The sequence below is a fragment of the Mustelus asterias genome (assembly GCF_964213995.1).
Source record: "Mustelus asterias chromosome X unlocalized genomic scaffold, sMusAst1.hap1.1 SUPER_X_unloc_5, whole genome shotgun sequence".
Lineage (NCBI taxonomy): Eukaryota > Metazoa > Chordata > Chondrichthyes > Carcharhiniformes > Triakidae > Mustelus > Mustelus asterias.
The window spans coordinates 26,533-49,813 of record NW_027595350.1 but is presented as its reverse complement, the minus strand read 5'-3'; the positions used below and the strand labels follow the sequence as shown (position 1 = coordinate 49,813).

The 23,281-nt window shown below is 47.3% G+C and overlaps 1 protein-coding gene across 6 annotated transcripts in view; it reads right to left on the bottom strand.

The window, feature by feature from the left end:
* Positions 1-23,281, bottom strand: part of smarcc2 (SWI/SNF related BAF chromatin remodeling complex subunit C2) — a 305,878-nt gene that overhangs the window by 256,071 nt on the left and 26,526 nt on the right. For all 6 annotated transcript variants that reach the window (XM_078208999.1, XM_078209004.1, XM_078209000.1 and 3 more), the window contains exons 2-6: positions 19,531-19,650; positions 13,534-13,619; positions 2,715-2,796; positions 2,514-2,606; positions 634-703 (exon numbers count right to left, since the gene is read on the bottom strand). In XM_078208999.1, the coding sequence (XP_078065125.1) occupies positions 634-703; positions 2,514-2,606; positions 2,715-2,796; positions 13,534-13,619; positions 19,531-19,650 (451 nt within the window). The remainder of the gene's footprint in view (positions 1-633; positions 704-2,513; positions 2,607-2,714; positions 2,797-13,533; positions 13,620-19,530; positions 19,651-23,281) is intronic.

Below are 23,281 nucleotides of genomic sequence, written 5' to 3'. Positions count from 1 at the left end.
AGTGCAGAAAAGATTTACTAGGATGCTACCGGGACTTGATGGATTGAGTTATAAGGAGAAACTGGAAAGACGGGGACTTTTTTCTCTGGAGCGTAGGAGGCTGAGGGGTGACCTTATAGAGGTCTATAAAATAATGAGGGGCATAGACAAGGTAGATAGTCAATATCTTTTCCCAAAGAGTCTAAAACTAGAGGACATAGGTTTAAGGTGAGAGGGGAGATACAAAAGTGTCCAGAGGGGCAATTTTTTCACAGAGGGTGGTGAGTGTCTGGGACGAGCGGCCAGAGGTAGTAGGAGAGGCGGGTACAATTTTGTCTATTAAAAAGCATTTAGATCGTTACATGGATACGATGGGTATGGAGGGATATGGGCCAAATGAAGGCAATTGGGATTAGCTTAAGGGTTTTTTAAAAAAAAGGGCGGCATGGACAAGTTGGGCCGAAGGGCCTGTTTCCATGCTGTAAACCTCTCTGACTCTATGACTCCAAAACACAGCTCCAAACTGAAACCAACAGCAAACTCACTGACGTAAAAACTAAAAGCTAAAGTGCGATCAGTCTTAGAATCACAAAATCAAATCGCTCAGCTGAGACAATGCATAGGACTAAAAAAATGGACAACCATGAAACTCACCGTCTTCAGTACTGCCAGGAATAGGGTAAACAACATGTGAAGCATTTGACTTGTCCTCCGTAACAGTACCCTGTTAGAAAGCACTTACATAATTAACATACAGAAAGACAGACACCAACAGGTAATTCAACCAGAAAATGCTGGATCAACTCAGCAGGCCTGGCAGCACAACAGAGATAATACTTTGGGTCTAAATGATCCTTCGACATAACTGTAGGAGTACAGAAATGACCTGTCTACACAACTGTAGAAGGGTCATTTAGACTCGAATCATTAACTGTGTTTTTCTCTCCACAGACGTTGCCAGACCTGCTGCTGTGTTTATCCAACATGTTCCGTTTTTATTTCAGATTTCCAGCAGTATTTTGCTTTTATTTACCAATAGATAATATGTGGGTTAATAAACAGAACACTGGTGCACAGAGAGAGCAAAATCTCCCTGCAGTGAAATGTGGCTCGACACATGTTGATAAAGACAGCACACTGTTCCTTCAATGGAATGGTTGAAGAAAAGATTCCAACCAGGATTCTGACTTGTGATTATCAGGGTGATGGGCTGACCCAAAGCAAGGCCCGTTATTGGAAGAAGGAAAGAGCAATCAGGTGAGGTCATCCAGGAGAACTAACAGCTTTAGCCATCCCTCAGACTTTTCAATACTAGTGTATGACTCTGATAACATTACTGTCACCTTGAGTCTTCCCAATCTCCACCAGATTCCTTCAATAAAACAAATATCTCACCGATATCTCTGTTCCTGAACCGTTGCTGCCTCAACATTCTGGAATTTCCTGGTGGAGGCTCGAAAGAGGCCCACCATCATCACCACCGCTAACTTGGGACAACTGTGAGCAGGTAGTGAATACTGGTGTCACCAAATGAGGTGAGGGCAAATGGAAAAAACCTCCAGTTTTATAAACCTTCTGATGCTTTTCTCTTTTTCACATACTAGAAATTTAAATATGAATTCTTGATAGCGAGGTTCATGGGAAGCCTGTCTGGATTGGACTGAGAAAGGAAGGATCCATTACCACATTGGGGATGCACTGAACATCACTGAATAGTGGGGAAGAGATCAACGGTGCGATAGAATGAGACTTGCAATAATGAGGGACTTTAATTATACTGAAATAAGCTGGGATAAGGCAAACGTTTGTGCTTGAATGGGAAAGGGGCCTTCAAAGCATCTATTCTGCTTGGCTAATCAATATGGAGCATTTCCAACAAGACAGGATGCAGTGCAAGATGTGACTAAGTAACATAGGACAAGTAAGCTAAAAGCAGAAAAACCTAATGGGGCCACGTTATAAATAGGTGCTCTAAGAGCAGCACGGTGGCACAGTGGTCAGTTTGCTGCCTCACAGCGCCAGATTCCAGCCTCGGGTCACTGTATGTGTGGTGTTTGCACATTCTCCCCTTGTCTGTGCGGGTTTTCATCTGGGTGCTCTGATTTCCTTCCACAGTCCAAAGATGTGTAGGTTAGGTGGATTGGCCATGGTAAATTGCCCCTTCGTGTCCAAAGATGTGTATGTTAGGTGGAATGACCATGCTAAATTGCCCCGAAGTGTCAGGGGATTAGCAGGGTAAATACGTGGGGTGATGGGGAAAGGGCCTGGGTGGGATTGTTGTTGGTGCAGGCTTGATGGGCCGAATGGCCTCCTTCTGCACTGTAGGGATTTTATGATTTCTAAAATATTTACCGTTGAAATACAAAGGAGGCACATGCCCACTTATAATTAGTAATGGGTGTTACCATTTTATAATGTGGATGAAGCTAGGAAAGTTAGTGTTATCCTGCAAATACTGAGCTTGAAGGCTTGTGCTGCAACATTCCAACCAGGCTAATCCCGACACAGCCGTTACTAAACAAACACAATCTTACCTGGTGCCTTTTAATTATGTCTTTTAGTTTACTCAGCAACTTGGGCTCAATATCGGAGTTGAGGTAGATGTTCGGTCGAGACAAACAGTTGTTCTGCAAAAGACAGAACATTGTTTCAAAATTATTTGAAGAGACAAGCCATACATGTACAATTCACTTCATGCAGATGATCGATTCTACTTCTCGCAATATTCACTTCACCTGAACGAGTGTCTTTTCGATAGTCATAAACATTTCCACATTGCGGTCCATGCGGGAAGGGTTCTGGAAATCAAAGCGTCGCCTAAAAACAAAATGATCAAGTTTAATTGAGTCAAACCAACAATGGATGCGACAAGCATGTTTGCAGAACAGATCTGCCTGGTAATGTTGCAACAATTGAGTGCATGCTCTAGTTGCGATTAAGAGCAGCTGATACGAGCTGGGGAAAGGTTAGGCCACATCTATAAGAATCAGTTTCCATCTGTAGTGGGAGGGGGGTTGAATGGAAGGGAAAAGTAGTCTGCACTGAGACTGAGTTTTGTGAATAAATCTGTGTTAAAGACACACTGATGCCAGCTTCTTCCTTGACCATAAATCTATTCAATAATTGAACACTCTGTGGCATCATTGCCGATGCAGTACACTCTGGTGCAAGCTTGAGATGAGCATCGACAACAATCCCACCCAGATCCCTCTGACACTAAGGGGCAATTTATCATGGCCAATCCACCTAACCAACACATATTTGGACTGTGGGAGGAAACCAGAGCACCCGGAGGAAACCCACACTGGAAGAGTACCAGATCACATGGTACCAGACCTCAGCAACACTCAGTCCCTTTAGTTACTAGAGAAATCAGTTCACTTGACTTTACCTAAAGAGGATTAAAACACAAGTGTAAAATAAGTAGAAGGTCAGTGCAGACTTGATGGGCCGAATGGCCTTCTGCTGCACTATTCTCTGGTTCTAAGTTCTGAAATGATAACGTACATAACTTGCAAAACAAAAAAGCAAATCACAACTGCACTGATCTGATAAGTCATCTTAAGTGCACACTTACCACATGCTGCTCTCATTGCTTCTCCATTTGGGGGTCAGATACAGAGTAAAGCTCCCTCGACACTCTCCCCCATCAAACACTCCCAGGACAGGTACAGCACGGGGTTAGATACAGAGAAAAGCTCCCTCTACACTGTCCCCCATCAAACACTCCCAGGACAGGTACAGCACGGGGTTAGATACAGAGTAAAGCTCCCTCTACACTGTCAACATCAAACACTCCCAGGACAGGTACAGCATGGGGTTAGATACAGAGTAAAGCTCCCTCTACACTGTCTCCCATCAAACACTCCCAGGACAGGTACAGCACGGGGTTAGATACAGAGTAAAGCTCCCTCTACACTGTCCCCCATCAAACACTCCCAGGACAGGTACAGCACGGGGTTAGATACAGAGTAAAGCTCCCTCTATACTGTCCCCATCAAACACTCCCAGGACAGGTACAGCACGGGGTTAGATACAGAGTAAAGCTCCCTCGACACTGTCCCCATCAAACACTCCCAGGACAGGTACAGCATGGGGTTAGATACAGAGTAAAGCTCCCCCTACACTGTCCCCCATCAAACACTCCCAGGACAGGTACAGAATGGGGTTAGATACAGAGTAAAGCTCCCTCTACACTGTCCCCCATCAAACACTCCCAGGACAGGTACACCACGGGGTCAGATACAGAGTAAAGCTCCCTCTACACTGTCCCCCATCAAATACTCCCAGGACAGGTACAGCATGGGGTTAGATACAGAGTAAAGCTCCCTCTACACTGTCCCCATCAAACACTCCCAGGACAGGTACAGCACGGGGTTAGATACAGAGTAAAGCTCCCTCTACACTGTCTCCCATCAAACACTCCCAGGACAGGTACAGCACGGGGTTAGATACAGAGTAAAGCTCCCTCGACACTGTCCCCATCAAACACTCCCAGGACAGGGACAGCACGGGGTTAGATACAGAGTAAAGCTTCCTCTACACTGTCCCCATCAAACACTCCCAGGACAGGGACAGCACGGGGTTAGATACAGAGTAAAGCTCCCTCTACACTATCCCCCATCAAACACTCCCAGGACAGGTACAGCACGCGGTTAGATACAGAGGAAAGCTCCTTCTACACCGTCCCCCATCAAACACTCCCAGGACAGGTACAGCACGGGGTTAGATACAGAGTAAAGCTCCCTCTACAATGTCCCCCATCAAACACTCCCAGGACAGGTACAGCACGGGGTTAGATACAGAGTAAAGCTCCCTCTACACTGTCCCCATCAAACACTCCCAGGACAGGTACAGCACGGGGTTAGATACAGAGTAAAGCTCCCTCTACACTGTCCCCATCAAACACTCCCAGGACAGGTACAGCACGGGGTTAGATACAGAGTAAAGCTCCCTCTACACTGTGCACATCAAACACTCCCAGGACAGGTACAGCACGGGGTTAGATACAGAGTAAAGCTCCCTCTACACTGTGCACATCAAACACTCCCAGGACAGGTACAGCACGGGGTTAGATACAGAGTAAAGCTCCCTCTACACTGTCCCCATCAAACACTCCCAGGACAGGTACAGCACGGGGTTAGATACAGAGTAAAGCTCCCTCTACACTGTCCCCCATCAAACACTCCCAGGACAGGTACAGCACGGGGTTAGATAGTATAAAGCGCCCTTGACACTGTCCCCATCAAACACAGAAAGAAGTCTGACAACACCAGGTTAAAGTTCAACAGGTTTATTTGGTAGCAAAAGCCACTAGCTTTCGGAGCGCTGCCCCTTCGTCAGGTGAGTGGGAGTTCTATTCACAAACAGGGCACATAAAGACACAGACTCAATTTACAGAATAATGATTGGAATGTGAGTCTTTACAGGTAATCAAGTCTTAAAGGTACAGACAATGTGAGTGGAGACAGCGCTAAGCACAGGTTAAAGAGATGTGTATTGTCTGCAGACAGGACAGTTCGTGAAATTTTGCAAATCCAGGCAAGTCGTGGGGGTTACAGCTGGAAACATAGAAACATAGAAAAACTACAGCACAAACAGGCCCTTCGGCCCCACAAGTTGTGCCGAACATATCCCTACCTTCTCGGCCTACCTATAACCCTCCATCCTATTAAGTCCCATGTACTCATCCAGGAGTCTCTTAAAAGACCCTATTGAGTTCGCCTCCACCACCACTGACGGCAGCCGATTCCACTCGCCCACTACCCTCTGTGTGAAAAACTTCCCCCTAATATTTCCCCTGTACCTATCCCCCAGCACCTTAAACCTGTGTCCTCTCGTAGCAGCCATTTCCACCCTGGGAAAAAGCCTCTGAGAGTCCACCCAATCTATGCCTCTCAACATCTTATGTACCTCTATTGGGTCTCCTCTCATCCTATGTCTCTCCAAAGAGAAAAGACCGAGCTCCCTCAGCCTATCCTCATAAGGATAGGCTGATAGTGTGACATGAACACAAGATCCCAGTTGAGGCCGTCCTCATGTGTGCGGAACTTGGCTATCAGTCTCTGCTCAGCTGTCATGTGTCAGGAAGGCCGCCTTGGAGAACGCTTACCATCAAACACTCCCAGGGACAGCACGGGATTAGATACAGAGTAAAGCGCCCTCTACACTGTCCCCATCAAACACTCCCAGGACAGGTATAGCACGGGGTTAGAAGCAGAGGAAAGCTCCCTCTACACTGTCGCCATCGAACACTCCCATGGAGAACACGGGGTTAGATACAGAGGAAAGCTCCCTCTACACTGTCCCCCATCAAACACTCCCAGGACAGGTACAGCATGGGGTTAGAAGCAGAGTAAAGCTCCCTCTACACTGTCCCCATCAAACACTCCCAGGGCAGATACAGCACGTCGTCAGATATAGAACATAGAACATAGAACAGTACAGCACAGAACAGGCCCTTCAGCCTACGATGTTGTGCCGAGCTTTATCTGAAACCAAGATCAAGCTATCCCACTCCCTATCATCCTGGTGTGCTCCATGTGCCTATCCAATAACCGCTTAAATGTTCCTAAAGTGTCTGACTCCACTATCACTGCAGGCAGTCATTCCACACCCCAACCACTCTCTGCGTAAAGAACCTACCTCTGATATCCTTCCTGTATCTCCCACCACGAATCCTATAGTTATGCCCCCTTGTAATAGCTCCATCCACCCGAGGAAATAGTCTTTGAACGTTCACTCTATCTATCCCCTTCATCATTTTATAAACCTCTATTAAGTCTCCCCTCAGCCTCCTCCGCTCCAGAGAGAACAGCCCTAGCTCCCTCAACCTTTCCTCATAAGACCTACCCTTCAAACCAGGCAGCATCCTGGTAAATCTCCTCTGCACTCTTTCCAGTGCTTCCACATCCTTCTTATAGTGAGGTGACCAGAACTGCACACAATATTCCAAATGTGGTCTCACCAAGGTCCTGTACAGTTGCAGCATAACCCCACGGCTCTTAAACTCCAACCCCCTGTTCATAAAAGCTAACACACTAGAGGCCTTCTTCACAGCTCTATCCACTTGAGTGGCAACCTTTAGAGATCTGTGGATATGGACCCCAAGGTCTCTCTGTTCCTCCACAGTCTTCAGAACCCTACCTTTGACCCTGTAATCCACATTTAAATTAGTCCTACCAAAATGAATCACATCACATTTTTCAGGGTTAAGCTCCATTTGCCATTTTTCAGCCCAGCTTTGCATCCTATCTATGTCTCTTTGCAGCCTACAACAGCCCTCCACCTCATCCACTACTCCACCAATCTTGGTGTCATCAGCAAATTTACTGATCCACCCTTCAGCCCCCTCCTCTAAGTCATTAATAAAAATCACAAAGAGCAGAGGACCAAGCACTGATCCCTGCGGCACTCCGCCAGCAACCTGCCTCTAATCCGAAAATTTTCCATCGACCACCACCCTCTGTCTTCGAACAGACAGCCAGTTACCTCTTCAATCGGCCAACTTTCCCTCTATCCCACACCTCCTCACTTTCATCATAAGCCGACCATGGGGGACCTTATCAAACGCCTTACTAAAATCCATGTATATGACATCAACTGCCCTACCTTCATCAACACACTTAGTTACCTCCTCAAAAAATTCTATCAAATTTGTGAGGCACAACTTGCCCTTCACGAATCCGTGCTGACTATCCCGGATTAATCCGCATCTTTCTAAATGGTCGTAAATCCCATCTCTAAGGACCTTTACCATCAATTTACCAACCACCGAAGTAAGACTAACCGGTCTATAATTACCAGGGTCATTTCTATTCCCTTTCTTAAACAGAGGAACAACATTCGCCATTCTCCAGTCCTCTGGCACCATCCCCGTGGACAACGAGGACCCAAAGATCAAAGCCAAAGGCTCTGCAATCTCATCCCTTGCCTTAGATACAGAGTAAAGCTCCCTCTACACTGTCTCCCATCAAACACTCCCAGGACAGGTACAGCACGGGGTTAGATACAGAGTAAAGCTCCCTCTACACTGTCCCCCATCAAACACTCCCAGGACAGGTACAGCACGGGGTTAGATACAGAGTAAAGCTCCCTCTACACTGTCCCCATCAAACACTCCCAGGACAGGTACAGCACGGGGTCAGATACAGAGTAAAGCACCCTCTACACTGTCCCCATCAAACACTCCCAGGACAGGTACAGCACGGGGTTAGATACAGAGTAAAGCTCCCTCCACACTGTGCCCATCAAACACTCCCAGGACAGGGACAGCACGGGGTTAGATACAGAGTAAAGCTCCCTCTCCACTGTCCCCCATCAAACACTCCCAGGACAGATACAGCACGGGGTTAGATACAGAGTAAAGCTCCCTCTCCACTGTCCCCATCAAACACTCCCAGGACAGGTACAGCACGGGGTTAGATACAGAGTAAAGCTCCCTCTACACTGCCCCCATCAAACACTCCCAGGACAGGTACAGCACGGGGTTAGATACAGAGGAAAGCTCCCTCTACACTGTCCCCCATCAAACACTCCCAGGACAGGTACAGCATGGGGTTAGATACAGAGTAAAGGTCCCTCTACACTGTCCCCATCAAACACTCTCAGGACAGGTACAGCTCAGGATTGCATACAGAGTAAAGCTCCCTCTACACTGTCCCCATCAAACACTCTCAGGACAGGTACAGCATGGGGTTAGATACAGAGTAAAGCTCCCTCTACACTGTGCACATCAAACACTCCCAGGACAGGTACAGCACGGGGTTAGATACAGAGTAAAGCTCCCTCGACACTGTCCCCATCAAACACTCCCAGGACAGGTACAGCACGGGGTTAGATACAGAGTAAAGCTCCCTCTACACTGTCCCCCATCAAACACTCCCAGGACATGGACATCACAGAGTTAGATACAGAGTAATGCTCCCTCTACACTGTCCCCCATCAAACACTCCCAGGACAGGTACAGCACGGGGTTAGATAGTATAAAGCGCCCTTGACACTGTCCCCATCAAACACAGAAAGAAGTCTGACAACACCAGGTTAAAGTCCAACAGGTTTATTTGGTAGCAAAAGCCACTAGCTTTCGGAGCGCTGCCCCTTCGTCAGGTGAGTGGGAGTTCTATTCACAAACAGGGCATATAAAGACACAAACTCAATTTACAGAATAATGATTGGAATGTGAGTCTTTCCAGGTAATCAAGTCTTAAAGGTACAGACAATGTGAGTGGAGACAGCGCTAAGCACAGGTTAAAGAGATGTGTATTGTCTGCAGACAGGACAGTTCGTGAAATTTTGCAAATCCAGGCAAGTCGTGGGGGTTACAGCTGGAAACATAGAAACATAGAAAAACTACAGCACAAACAGGCCCTTCGGCCCCACAAGTTGTGCCGAACATATCCCTACCTTCTCGGCCTACCTATAACCCTCCATCCTATTAAGTCCCATGTACTCATCCAGGAGTCTCTTAAAAGACCCTATTGAGTTCGCCTCCACCACCACTGACGGCAGCCGATTCCACTCGCCCACCACCCTCTGTGTGAAAAACTTCCCCCTAATATTTCCCCTGTACCTATCCCCCAGCACCTTAAACCTGTGTCCTCTCGTAGCAGCCATTTCCACCCTGGGAAAAAGCCTCTGAGAGTCCACCCAATCTATGCCTCTCAACATCTTATGTACCTCTATTGGGTCTCCTCTCATCCTATGTCTCTCCAAAGAGAAAAGACCGAGCTCCCTCAGCCTATCCTCATAAGGATAGGCTGATAGTGTGACATGAACACAAGATCCCAGTTGAGGCCGTCCTCATGTGTGCGGAACTTGGCTATCAGTCTCTGCTCAGCTGTCATGTGTCGGGAAGGCCGCCTTGGAGAACGCTTACCATCAAACACTCCCAGGGACAGCACGGGATTAGATACAGAGTAAAGCGCCCTCTACACTGTCCCCATCAAACACTCCCAGGACAGGTATAGCACGGGGTTAGAAGCAGAGGAAAGCTCCCTCTACACTGTCGCCATCGAACACTCCCATGGAGAACACGGGGTTAGATACAGAGGAAAGCTCCCTCTACACTGTCCCCCATCAAACACTCCCAGGACAGGTACAGCACGGGGTTAGAAGCAGAGTAAAGCTCCCTCTACACTGTCCCCATCAAACACTCCCAGGACAGGTACAGCACAGGGTTAGATACAGAGGAAAGCTCCCTCTACATTGTCCCCCATCAAACACTCCCAGGACAGGTACAGCACGGGGTTAGATACAGAGCAATGCTCCCTCTACACTGTCCCCCATCAAACACTCCCAGGACAGATACAGCACGTCGTCAGATATAGAACATAGAACATAGAACAGTACAGCACAGAACAGGCCCTTCAGCCTACGATGTTGTGCCGAGCTTTATCTGAAACCAAGATCAAGCTATCCCACTCCCTATCATCCTGGTGTGCTCCATGTGCCTATCCAATAACCACTTAAATGTTCCTAAAGTGTCTGACTCCACTATCACTGCAGGCAGTCATTCCACACCCCAACCACTCTCTGCGTAAAGAACCTACCTCTGATATCCTTCCTGTATCTCCCACCACGAATCCTATAGTATGCCCCCTTGTAATAGCTCCATCCACCCGAGGAAATAGTCTTTGAACGTTCACTCTATCTATCCCCTTCATCATTTTATAAACCTCTATTAAGTCTCCCCTCAGCCTCCTCCGCTCCAGAGAGAACAGCCCTAGCTCCCTCAACCTTTCCTCATAAGACCTACCCTTCAAACCAGGCAGCATCCTGGTAAATCTCCTCTGCACTCTTTCCAGTGCTTCCACATCCTTCTTTTTGTGAGGTGACCAGAACTGCACACAATATTCCAAATGTGGTCTCACCAAGGTCCTGTACAGTTGCAGCATAACCCCACGGCTCTTAAACTCCAACCCCCTGTTAATAAAAGCTAACACACGAGAGGCCTTCTTCACAGCTCTATCCACTTGAGTGGCAACCTTTAGAGATCTGTGGATATGGACCCCAAGATCTCTCTGTTCCTCCACAGTCTTCAGAACCCTACCTTTGACCCTGTAATCCACATTTAAATTAGTCCTACCAAAATGAATCACCTCACATTTATCAGGGTTAAACTCCATTTGCCATTTTTCAGCCCAGCTTTGCATCCTATCTATGTCTCTTTGCAGCCTACAACAGCCCTCCACCTCATCCACTACTCCACCAATCTTGGTGTCATCAGCAAATTTACTGATCCACCCTTCAGCCCCCTCCTCTAAGTCATTAATAAAAATCACAAAGAGCAGAGGACCAAGCACTGATCCCTGCGGCACTCCGCGAGCAACCTGCCTCCAATCCAAAAATTTTCCATCCACCACCACCCTCTGTCTTCGATCAGATAGCCAGTTACCTATCCAATCGGCCAATTTTCCCTCTATCCCACACGTCCTCACTTTCATCATAAGCCGACCATGGGGGACCTTATCAAACGCCTTACTAAAATCCATGTATATGACATCAACTGCCCTACCTTCATCAACACACTTAGTTACCTCCTCAAAAAATTCTATCAAATTTGTGAGGCACGACTTGCCCTTCACGAATCCGTGCTGACTATCCCGGATTAATCCGCATCTTTCTAAATGGTCGTAAATCCCATCTCTAAGGACCTTTTCCATCAATTTACCAACCACCGAAGTAAGACTAACCAGTCTATAATTACCAGGGTCATTTCTATTCCCTTTCTTAAACAGAGGAACAACATTCGCCATTCTCCAGTCCTCTGGCACCATCCCCGTGGACAACGAGGACCCAAAGATCAAAGCCAAAGGCTCTGCAATCTCATCCCTTGCCTTAGATACAGAGTAAAGCTCCCTCTACACTGTCCCCATCAAAGACTCCCAGGACAGGTACAGCACGGGTTTAGATACAGAGTAAAGCTCCCTCTACACTGTCCCCATCAAACACTCCCAGGACAGGTACAGCACGGGGTTAGATACAGAGGAAAGCTCCATCTCCACTGTCCCCCATCAAACACTCCCAGGACAGGTACAGCACGGGTTTAGATACAGAGTAAAGCTCCCTCTACAAGGTCCCCATCAAACACTCCCAGGACAGGTACAGCACTGGGTTAGATACAGAGTAAAGCTCCCTCTACACTGTCCCCCATCAAACACTCCCAGGACAGGTACAGCACGGGGTTAGATACAGAGGAAAGCTCCATCTACACTGTCCCCCATCAAACACTCCCAGGACAGGTACAGCACAGGGTTAGATACAGAGGAAAGCTCCCTCTACACTGTCCCCATCAAACACACCCAGGACAGGTACAGCACGGGGTTAGATACAGAGTAAAGCTCCCTCTACACTGTCCCCCATCAAACACTCCCAGGACAGGTACAGCATGGGGTTAGATACAGAGTAAAGCAGCCTCTACACTGTCCCCATCAAACACTCCCAGGACAGGTACAGCACGGGGTTAGATACAGAGTAAAGCAGCCTCTACACTGTCCCCATCAAACACTCCCAGGAGAGGTACGGCACGGGGTTAGATACAGAGTAAAGTTCCCTCTGCACTGTCCCCATCAAACACTCCCAGGACAGGTACAGCACGGGGTTAGATACAGAGTAAAGCTCCCTCTGCACTGTCCCCATCAAACTCTCCCAGGACAGGTACAGCACGGGGTTAGATACAGAGTAAAGCTCCCTCTACACTGTCCCCATCAAACACACCCAGGACAGGTACAGCACTGGGTTAGATACAGAGTAAAGCTCCCTCTACACTGTCCCCATCAAACACACCCAGGACAGGTACAGCACGGGGTTAGATACAGAGTAAAGCTCCCTCTACACTGTCCCCATCAAACACTCCCAGGACAGGTACAGCACGGGGTTAGATACAGAGTAAAGCTCCCTCTACACTGTCCCCATCAAACACACCCAGGACAGGTACAGCACGGGGTTAGATACAGAGTAAAGCTCCCTCTACACTGTCCCCATCAAACACACCCAGGACAGGTACAGCACGGGGTTAGATACAGAGTAAAGCTCCCTCTACACTGTCCCCCATCAAACACTTAAGGGGAAGTACAGTTCCTGTTAAATGCAGAGGTCCACCTGCACTGACCCATCAACAAATATTGGGAGATGTAGCATGGGGTTGGAAAGGGAACAAATCTCCTCTAATTTTCTATCAACCACTTCCACATAGGGTAAAACATGGGTTAAATCAAGAGCAGGAGTGCCTATACACCATCCCATTAATAACTGCGAGAGGAGGTCACACCACGGATACAACAATTCCATCACTCAGAACATTCCAATCACTTGGGAAAGTTCCGCACATGTTGCAAGCACTGAGAGCTGCTTCGTATTAACAGATTGCCCAGCAATTTTGTTCTTTAATTTGGGGAAATGTGTTATTAAACTTTGTTACACTTTAGTTGTGTGCAGAAAGAATGCTGCTGTCACAGCATCACAGGGTGTGACTCAGCCTGCCAGGGAGGTCTGAAGAAAGCCTTGCAGTAAAGCCTGTTTGAAGAATGACACTGCCCAGGGAAATCAACTTACCATCCTTGGTCACTCTTGAATTTGTAAGCCGCAGCTAGAATATGGCACAGAGCTCCACCAGCTTTGAAGTCCAGAAAGCATTTCATCTGGAAAAGAGAGGCAACATCTTAATACTAACAGTGAATAGCAGTTGATTTCAACGGAAAGTAATGGTGCTTCTGCCTGCAAAAGCTTCAACAAAGATACAGACACTGAGGGGCTCGAGTTTGCAGGAAGCATATAATAGCACAAGAGCAAATGTTGGAGCAAATGTCGAGAGGGGGCTTTCAGCTGGTCTTGGCGTAGTGCTGTGGCAATATGGTTCTGACCAGTTTAACTGTCGGCTTTACCTCTGCTGTTGTGCAACTTCAGATTGATTGATCTTTTGTTTGCCCTCCTGCAAGGTGGTGTGAGTGTAGTTGGGACGCAGGACCCTGAGGATATTCATTCCAGACTGCAAGGACAGTCTACCCAGTTTGTATGAAAGGATTATTAAAAAGTATCAAACCCAAGATTTCAGTTGGAGGTGGACGGGAGTGAACAGACAACTTCTCTTGGCCACAGTGAATCTACATCCCTTTGGATTTTCTCAGGGAGAACATCTATTCTTTGCTGTTTTATCCCTCCAGAGTCTGCTGGTGTATCTGGTCGGTAATGGATTTGTGAAGATGAGGGAGAGTCCCCAAATCTCCATTCAACAGATGCTGCAAATGTACTGTGTTAACATTGCACTGTTTCAAAAGAAACCAGTCCTTTCTTCAGCAGAATCTGCAAACAGTGACTCCTCGTGTCATCTGCTGAAATCTCATGACCAGGTTACAGCAGAGGAGCGGAAAACAAGAGTTAGTGCTGGTCACAATCCGCTTGTCTGCTTTCTACCCGCCATCAAATTGTGGAATTTTACAGACTCAATCTCACACCCTCCACCCCCCACTCACTCCCCACACCCTTTAATATCCCACCCAGTCTAATCCCACTCTCCCCCTCACTCCCCGCACCCTTTAATATCCCACCCAGTCTAATCCCACTCTCCCCCTCACTCCCCGCACCCTTTAATATCCAACCCAGTCTAATCCCACTCTCCCCCTCACTCCCCGCACCCATAGAACCATAGAACCATAGAAAATTACAGCTCAGAAACAGGCCTTTTGGCCCTTCTTGTCTGTGCCGAACCATTTTATGCCTAGTCCCACTGACCTGCACTTATAGAACCATAGAAAATTACAGCACCCTTTAATATCCCACCCAGTCTAATCCCCCTCTCCCCCTCACTCCCCGCACCCTTGAATATCCCACCCAGACTAATTCCACTCTCCCCCTCACTCCCCGCACCCTTTAATATCCCACCCAGTATAATCCCACTCTCCCCCTCACTCCCCGCACCCTTTAATATCCCACCCAGTCTAATCCCACTCTCCCCCTCACTCCCCGCACCCTTTAATATCCCACCCAGACTAATCCCACTTTCCCCCTCACTCCCCACACTCTTTAATATCCCACCCAGTCGAATCCCACTCTCCCTCACTCCCCACACCCTTCAATATCCCACCCAGTCTAATCCCACTCTCCCCCTCACTCCCCGCACCCTTTAATATCCCACCCAGTCTAATCCCACTCTCCCCTCACCCTTCAATATCCCACCCAGTCTAATCCCACTCTCCCCCTGCACCCTTTAATATCCCACCCAGTCTAATCCCACTCTCCCCCTCGCTCCCTGTACCCTTTAATATCCCACCCAGTCTAATCCCACTCTCCCCCTGCACCCTTTAATATCCCACCCAGTCTAATCCCACTCTCCCCCTGCACCCTTTAATATCCCACCCAGTCTAATCCTACTCTCCCCCTCACTCCCCGCACCCTTTAATATCCCACCCAGTCTAATCCCCCTCTCCCTCTCACTCCCCACACCCTTTAATATCCCACCCAGTCTAATCCCACTCTCCCCCTCACTCCCCGCACCCTTTAATATCCCACCCAGTCTAATCCCACTCTCCCCCTCACTCCCTGTACCCTATAATATCCCACCCAGACTAATCCCACTCTCCCCCTCACTCCCCGCACCCTTTAATATCCCACCCAGTCTAATCCCACTCTCCCCCTCACTCCCTGTACCCTATAATATCCCACCCAGACTAATACCACTCTCCCCCTCACTCCCCGCACCCTTTAATATCCCACCCAGTCTAATCCCACTCTCCCCCTCACTCCCCACACCCTTTAGTATCCCACCCAGTCTAATCCCACTGTCCCCCTCACTCCCCGCACCCTTTAATATCCCACCCAGTCTAATCCCACTGTCCCCCTCACTCCCCGCACCCTTTAATATCCCACCCAGACTAATCCCACTCTCCCCCTCACTCCCCGCACCCTTTAATATCCCACCCAGTCTAATCCCACTCTCCCCCTCACTCCCCGCACCCTTTAATATCCCACCCAGACTAATCCCACTCTCACCCTCACTCCCCGCACCCTTTAATATCCCGCCCAGACTAATCCCAATCTCCTCCACACGATGCAATATGTCATTACTCAGAGTTCACACATCTCCTTGCTGCTTATGCCAACAATAGAGCTGTGAGCAGGATGCAAACTCACTTTTTAAACTGCCCTGGGTAAATATTTCAAAAAGAAAAGTTTGAAAGGGTGATGGCATTCTGGGTTAAACGGATCGTGCTTTGGGTGGTGGCAGACACAACGGGCTGGAAGGCAAACACCTGTGCTGTAAAATTCTATCACTTAATATTCCCTTGTCAAATAATTCATCTACTATTTCAGTTCATGTGACTCCATTAGAACAATTGGGAGACAGTGGCCGAGCAGTAATGTCACTGGACTAGCAATCCAGAGGCCCAGGCTAATGTTCTGAAGACAGGGGATCAAATCCCACCAGGATGACTTGTGGAATTTAAATTCAATGAATAAAATCTGGAATATAAAGCTAGTCTCAGTAATGGTGACCATGGCAACTGTCATCATTTATTGTAAAAACATTGTTGGAAGAAACCTCTGGTAAATATCAGAATTTGTGCTCTCGGTGCCGCTGGGCAATGCCATCCGAGATATATCGTTAGATTTCAATTCAGATTCCATGATTCTGCAACAAATGATTCCCGAGCCTTCTGCCAAAACGTATCACCTCACACTTCTGTACTAAACATCTACGAATGCTCATCATTACAAAAGCATTCTGTGTAAAGGAGCTTAGCTTGATTTAGAAACATGGAAATACATTGAGTTGGAAGGTTCAAATTCTGCAGACAGCTTGCATAAACATAGAGTCCTTTAAGGCACAGGAGGAGGCCATTCGGACCATTTAGTCTATGCTGGCTCCATGTGGAGCTATCCAGTCAGTCTCATTCCCCCGCTCTGTCCCCGTAGCCCCTGTTCGTTTATTTCCTCCAGGCGCCCATCCAATTTCCTTTTGAAATCATTGAGTGTTTCCACTTCCACCACCAGTATCGCCCCCTCTCTAGTCGGGCTATCTACATACTGTTCCAAAGAACCTTCCAGTACGCATTTTACAAATTCCTCCCCGTCCAGACCCCCAGCCCTAAGCACTTTCCAGTCTATACCAGGGAAATTGAAGTCTCCCATTACAACAACCCTATTTTTTCTGCACCTATCCAGAATCTCCTGACATATCCGTTCCTCCACTTCCCGTGGGCTGCTGGGTGGCCTGTAGTATACCCCCAGCATAGTCCAAAGATGTGCGGGTTAGGTTGATTGGCCAAGCTAAAAATTGCCCTTAGTGTCCTGGGATGCGTAGGTTAGAGGGATTAGTGGGTAAAATATATGGGGGTAGGGCCTGGGTGGGATTGTGGTCGGTGCAGACTCGATGGGCCGAATGGCCTCTTTCTGTGCTGTAGGGATTCTAAGATTGCACCTTTCCTGTTTCTGAGCTCCACCCACAGCGACTCATTACACGCCCCTCTAAATTGTCCACCCTCTGCACTGCTGTAATATGCTCCCTAACTAATACCGCTGCTCCCCCACCTCTCCTAGCCCCTCCTCTGTCTCGCCTAAAACACTTATACCCCGGAATATTCAGCTGCCAGTCCTGTCCTTCATTTAACCAAGTCTCCGTCACCGCAACCACATCCAAATTCCGCATAAGCATTAAGGCCCCAAGTTCGTCTGTCTTACCCGTTACACTCCTCGCATTGAAGCAGATGCACTCCAGACCTCAGGGCCCACTCAGGTCATCCTGCTCCAGAATGCTCTCCTCCTTATCTAGCCTTGCCTTGGCCCCCAGCTCGACCCCAGCCTTAGTACTTACTGACCTACTGTTTTGTTCCCCACCCCCCTGCCACACTAGTTTAAATCCTGCCGAAACACTCTAGCAAAACTCCCAGCCAGGATATTTGTGCCCTTCCAGTTAAGGTGTAACCCATCCTTTCCGTACAGGTGCCATCGTCTCATGAAGACTTCCCAATGATCTATGAATTTGAAACCCTCCCTCTTGCATCAGTCCTTTAGCCACGTGTTCAATTGTAGAATCTCCCTGTTCCTGGCCTCACTTGCACTAGGCACTAGGAGCAGTCCAGAGATTGCTACCCTAGAGGCCTTATTTTTTAGCCTTGCACCCATCTCCCTGAATTGTTCTCGTATGACCCCCCTGCTCTTTCTACCTACGTCATTTTCACCAATGTGTATAATTACATCTGTTTGATTACCTTCCTTTTTTAATATGCTTCCTACCCTCTCAGAGACATCCAGTACCCCGGCACCAGGGAGGCAAACTACTATCCTGGAGTCTCGTTCGCGCCCGCAGAATCGCCTGTCCGTGCCTCTAACCATCGCATCTCCCACCACTATTTCTCTCTTAATCCAACTCACTGTTTTCTGTCCTTCAGCTAATTTTATATCCAAGTTGACACTGGCCCTGATTCCATCAGCTTTAATGTTGTTATCCAGTCTTTTATGTGATCATTTGTCAAATACTTTCTCCACAGAGACAACATCCACTGCACTCCCTTCATCGACCTTCACTGTTACTCCATCAAAAAATTCAACTGGATTAGTTAAGCACAATCACAGATCCATGCTGACTCTTCTTAATTATCTCTGAGTGCCTGTTGATATTTTTCCTGAATTAAGGATTCGAAAATCTCACCTGCCACTTGTGTCAGGCTAATCAGCCTGTAACTAGGGTGGCACAGTGGTACAGTGGTCAGCACTGCCACCTCACAGCGCCAGGGACCCAGGTTCAATTCCTGGCTTGGGTCACTGTCTGTGTGGAGTTTGCACATTCTCCCCGTGTCGGCATGGGTTTCCTCCAGGTGCTCCGGTTTCCTCCCACAGTCCGAAAGACGTGCTGGTTTGGTGCGTCGGTCGTGCTAAATTCTCCCTCAGTGTACCCGAACAGGCGCTGGAGTGTGGCGGCTAGGGGGATTTTCACAGTAACTTCATTGCAGTGTTAATATAAGACTACTTGTGACACTAATAAATAAACTTTAAAAAAACTACTCGGACTATCTTACATCCTTTGAATAAGAGTGTCACATTTACAACTTTCTCATTCTCTGACAGGTCCCCCATATCTCAGCTTGCAACCACATAGGCTTGTATTCCCTTGAATATAGAAGATTAAGAGGCAATCTAATTGGGAGTGTTAAAATGATTACAGAATTTAACAAAGTAGATTAATTAAAAACTATTTCCTCTGGTTGGGGGAGGGGGTTTCAGAACAGGGGCATAATCTTAAAATTAGAGCTAGGCCAGTCAGGAGTGATGTCAGGAAGCACTTTTTCACACAAAGGGGAATGGAAATCTGGAACTCCCTCCTCTTAAAAGCTGGAGAGACTGGGGCTCAATTGAAGATTACAAAAGTGAGATTGATAGATTTTTGTTGGTTCTGGGTGTTAACCAAGGTGGGCAGATGGAATTAAGATATAGATCATGATCCAACTGACTGGCAGAATAGGCTCGAGGAGATAAATGGTCTCCTCCTGTTCCTATGTTAAACCAGCGCTAAAGGTTGCACATGTGTTTGTGACGGAAATGAATGGTGCTACTTACTGGCAATTTGGTAAGAGGTGCATTGCTTACATGCTTTCCAAACACCTCCTCTTGGAACTGCAGCAGCTGGACAACCAGACTGGAAAGAGACTTGTTGGTTGGTGGCTCAGCTTGAATGTACTGCAAGAAAGAAATCACCGTCAGACAACATTTCAAAAACAGTCCATGTGGCCTCATGGAAAAAATGTCAGTACCATGATTTTCTGAATCACTGACCCAGTGTACAGCCTCAGCTATCAGGAGGTAACGCAAGGAAATTAAGGATGGAGCAACTGCCACTTGCATTTCTGGACAATGAGGCTCTATGCAGGGAAAGTACATTTGAGAGAGAGAGAAAAAAATCCCCCCTCTGGATCCGTACCTTTACAATTCTCCAATTTTATATTAAATGCCAGTCTCTGGAAATAAACTGTCACATTACCGGCAAAATAAATCACTCAAGTTTTTCCCGACTTAAACACATGCATTTGGATTTGACCAAAATGCTTGTAACTTGTAGAAAACTTGAAAGAATTTCATAAAAGATGATCTAATTTGACATTCTTATCATGGTGTTACAATTCTGTTAGGGACTATTAACATTTAAAGAAGAAATCTGAACACGAGCAATTAACTGACCAATTTCACTTATTTAAGACACACTTTATTGTGTATATAAAGAGAAATGAAATGAAACAGGCTAACTTCACACTATAGGTTATAAAGACGAATGTTATAAACTCAGTTCGACTTCTTACTTCTTTCCCCTCAACCACACCATTACCCCCCCCCCCCGCTGCCCCCACCCCAATGCTTCCCCCCACACTGCCACCAACAGTTTCCTTATCTTGAAGCTGCATTCACTTTCCCTGGGACCAACCGAGAAGGTATGCCACAGCCCTCTGGCATTTAAGTTAATTCCCCTCAGTTTCCCAGCTATTCCTCAAGGTACCAATTTCATGGGATCCTTCCATTAGCTTTTGGCTGAGTGATCCACCAAGTTTCTTTAAAGATCTCACATGATTGTGGACTCTTCAGCTCCCTGTCCTGGCTTGGAAAGTACATAGACTGTGTTTTCTTTCCCCAATCTGCTCTCTCAGCTTCCGTGCAGCTCTTTCTAAGCTAACCATTCAAGCTGAATGCTTTCTGCTACCAGGCCCTGTGAGAACCACTTCCATTAGAGCAAATATTCTTCCCTCATGAAACCCAAACTGAACTGTACTGCTTATTTCTGTCAGCAAGCACAGACACGTCAAATTAAAAAATCTTTCACCACACCAACCACCCCGCCCTCCGCAACATCCCATGTCCATGATAACGTAGCACATTCTTAGATCCTCTCAAACAGAAATCTAAACGAATTATTTTAACTTTCATGCTACTTTGATTCTGCAACCCATATGAATAATTTTGCTAATGGAGTTTTACGACCCTCTCTCGTAGAATTGCTGGCCCTGTTAAGGAACTCTTAATTATAACCTGTTTTTACTTCCATTTGATCTGGGAACATCGACACATAATTTAAATCTGGCACAGACTGGAAAGTGCTTAGGGCTGGGGGTCTGAACGGGGAGGAATTTGTAAAATGCGTACTGGAAGGTTCTTTGGAACAGTATGTAGATAGCCCAACTAGAGAGGGGGCTATACTGGACCTAGTTCTGGGAAATGAGCCCGGTCAGGTCGTCAAAGTTTCGATAGGGGAACATGTGGCAAATAGTGACCACAACTCTGTTAACTTTAGGATAGTAATGGATAAGGACGAGTGCTGTCCTAAGAGCAGGGTGCTAAATTTGGTGAAGGCTAACTATAGCCGGATTAGGCAGGAATTGGTGGCCGTTGATTGGGAGAGGCTGTTCGTGGGTAAGTCCACGTCTGGAATGTGGGAGTCTTTTAAGGAACAGTTGATAAGGCTGCAGGACAGGCATGTGCCTGTAAAAAGGAAGGATAGGAAAGGTAGGATTCGAGAGCTGTGGATAACCAGGGAAATTGAGGATCTGATCAAAAAGAAAAGAGAGGCGTACGTTAGGTCCAGGCAACTGAAAACAGATGGAGCTCTGGAGGAATACAGAGAGAGTAGGAAAGAACTCAGACGGAGAGTTAGAAGGGCAAAAAGAGGTCACAAAATGTTCTTGGCAGACAGGATTAAGGAGAATCCTAAGGCATTATATTTATATGTTAGGAACAAAAGAGTTGTCAGGGAGAAAATCGGACCTCTCAGGGACAAAGGAGGGGAATTATGCTTCGAACCCAAGGGAATAGGGGAGATCCTAAATGAATACTTTGCATCGGTATTCACGAAGGAGAGGGACGTGTTAACCGGGAGTGTCTCGGAGGGAAGTGTTGACCCGTTAGAGAGAATCTCCATTACAAGGGAGGAAGTGTTAGGTTTTTTAGGTAACATTAAAACTGACAAAGCCCCACGGCCTGATGGCATCTATCCTCGACTGCTCAGGGAGACGAGAGATGAAATTGCTGGGCCTCTGCCGGAAATCTTTGTCTCTTCATTGGACACAGGTGAGGTCCCTGAGGATTGGAGGATAGCGAATGTGGTCCCATTGTTTAAGAAGGGTAGCAGGGATAACCGGGGTAATTATAGGCCGGTGAGCTTGACATCCGTAGTAGGGAAGTTGTTGGAGAGGATTCTTAGAGACAAGAGGTGTGCGCATTTAGAACGGAACAATCTCATTAGTGACAGACAGCGTGCTTTTGTAAGAGGGAGGTCGTGCCTTGCAAATTTGGTGGAGTTTTTTTGAGGAAGTGACAAAAACGGTTGACGAAGGAAGGGCCGTGGATGTCATCTATATGGATTTCAGTAAGGCATTTGACAAAGTCCCTCATGGCAGGTTGGTTAAGAAGGTTAAGGCTCATGGGATACAAGGAGAGGTGGCTAGATGGGTAGAGAACTGTCTTGGCCACAGGAGACAGAGGGTAGCAGTCAAAGGGTCTTTTTCCGGCTGGAGGTCTGTGACCAGTGGTGTTCCGCAGGGCTCTGTACTGGGGCCTCTGCTATTTGTGATATATATAAATGATTTGGAAGAAGGTGTAACTGGTGTTATCAGCAAGTTTGCAGATGACACGAAGATGGCTGGACTTGCGGATAGCGATGAACATTGTCGGACAATACAGCAGGATATAGATAGGCTGGAAAATTGGGCGGAGAAATGGCAGATGGAATTTAATCGAGATAAATGCGAAGTGATGCATTTTGGAAGAACTAATGTAGGGAGGAGTTATACAATAAATGGCAGAGCCATCAAGAGTATAGAAACACAGAGGGACCTAAGTGTGCAAGTCCACAAATCCTTGACGGTGGCAGCACAGGTGGAGAAGGTGGTGAAGAAGGCATATGGTATGCTTGCCTTTATAGGACAGGGTATAGAGTATAAAAGCTGGAGTCTGATGTTGCAGCTGTATAGAACGCTGGTTAGGCCACATTTGGAGTACTGCGTCCAGTTCTGGTTGCCGCACTACCAGAAGGACGTGGAGGCTTTGGAGAGAGTGCAGAGAAGGTTTACCACGATGTTGCCTGGTATGGAGGGTCTTAGCTATGAGTAGAGATTGGGTAAACTGGGCTTGTTCTCCCTGGGAAAACGGAGAATGAGGGGAGACCTAATAGAGGTGTACAAAATTATGAAGGGTATAGATAGGGTGAATAGTGGGAAGCTTTTTCCCAGGTCGGAGGTGACATTCACGAGGGGTCACGGGCTCAAGGTGAGAGGGACGAGGTATAACTCAGATATCAGAGGGACGTTTTTTACACAGAGGGTGGTGG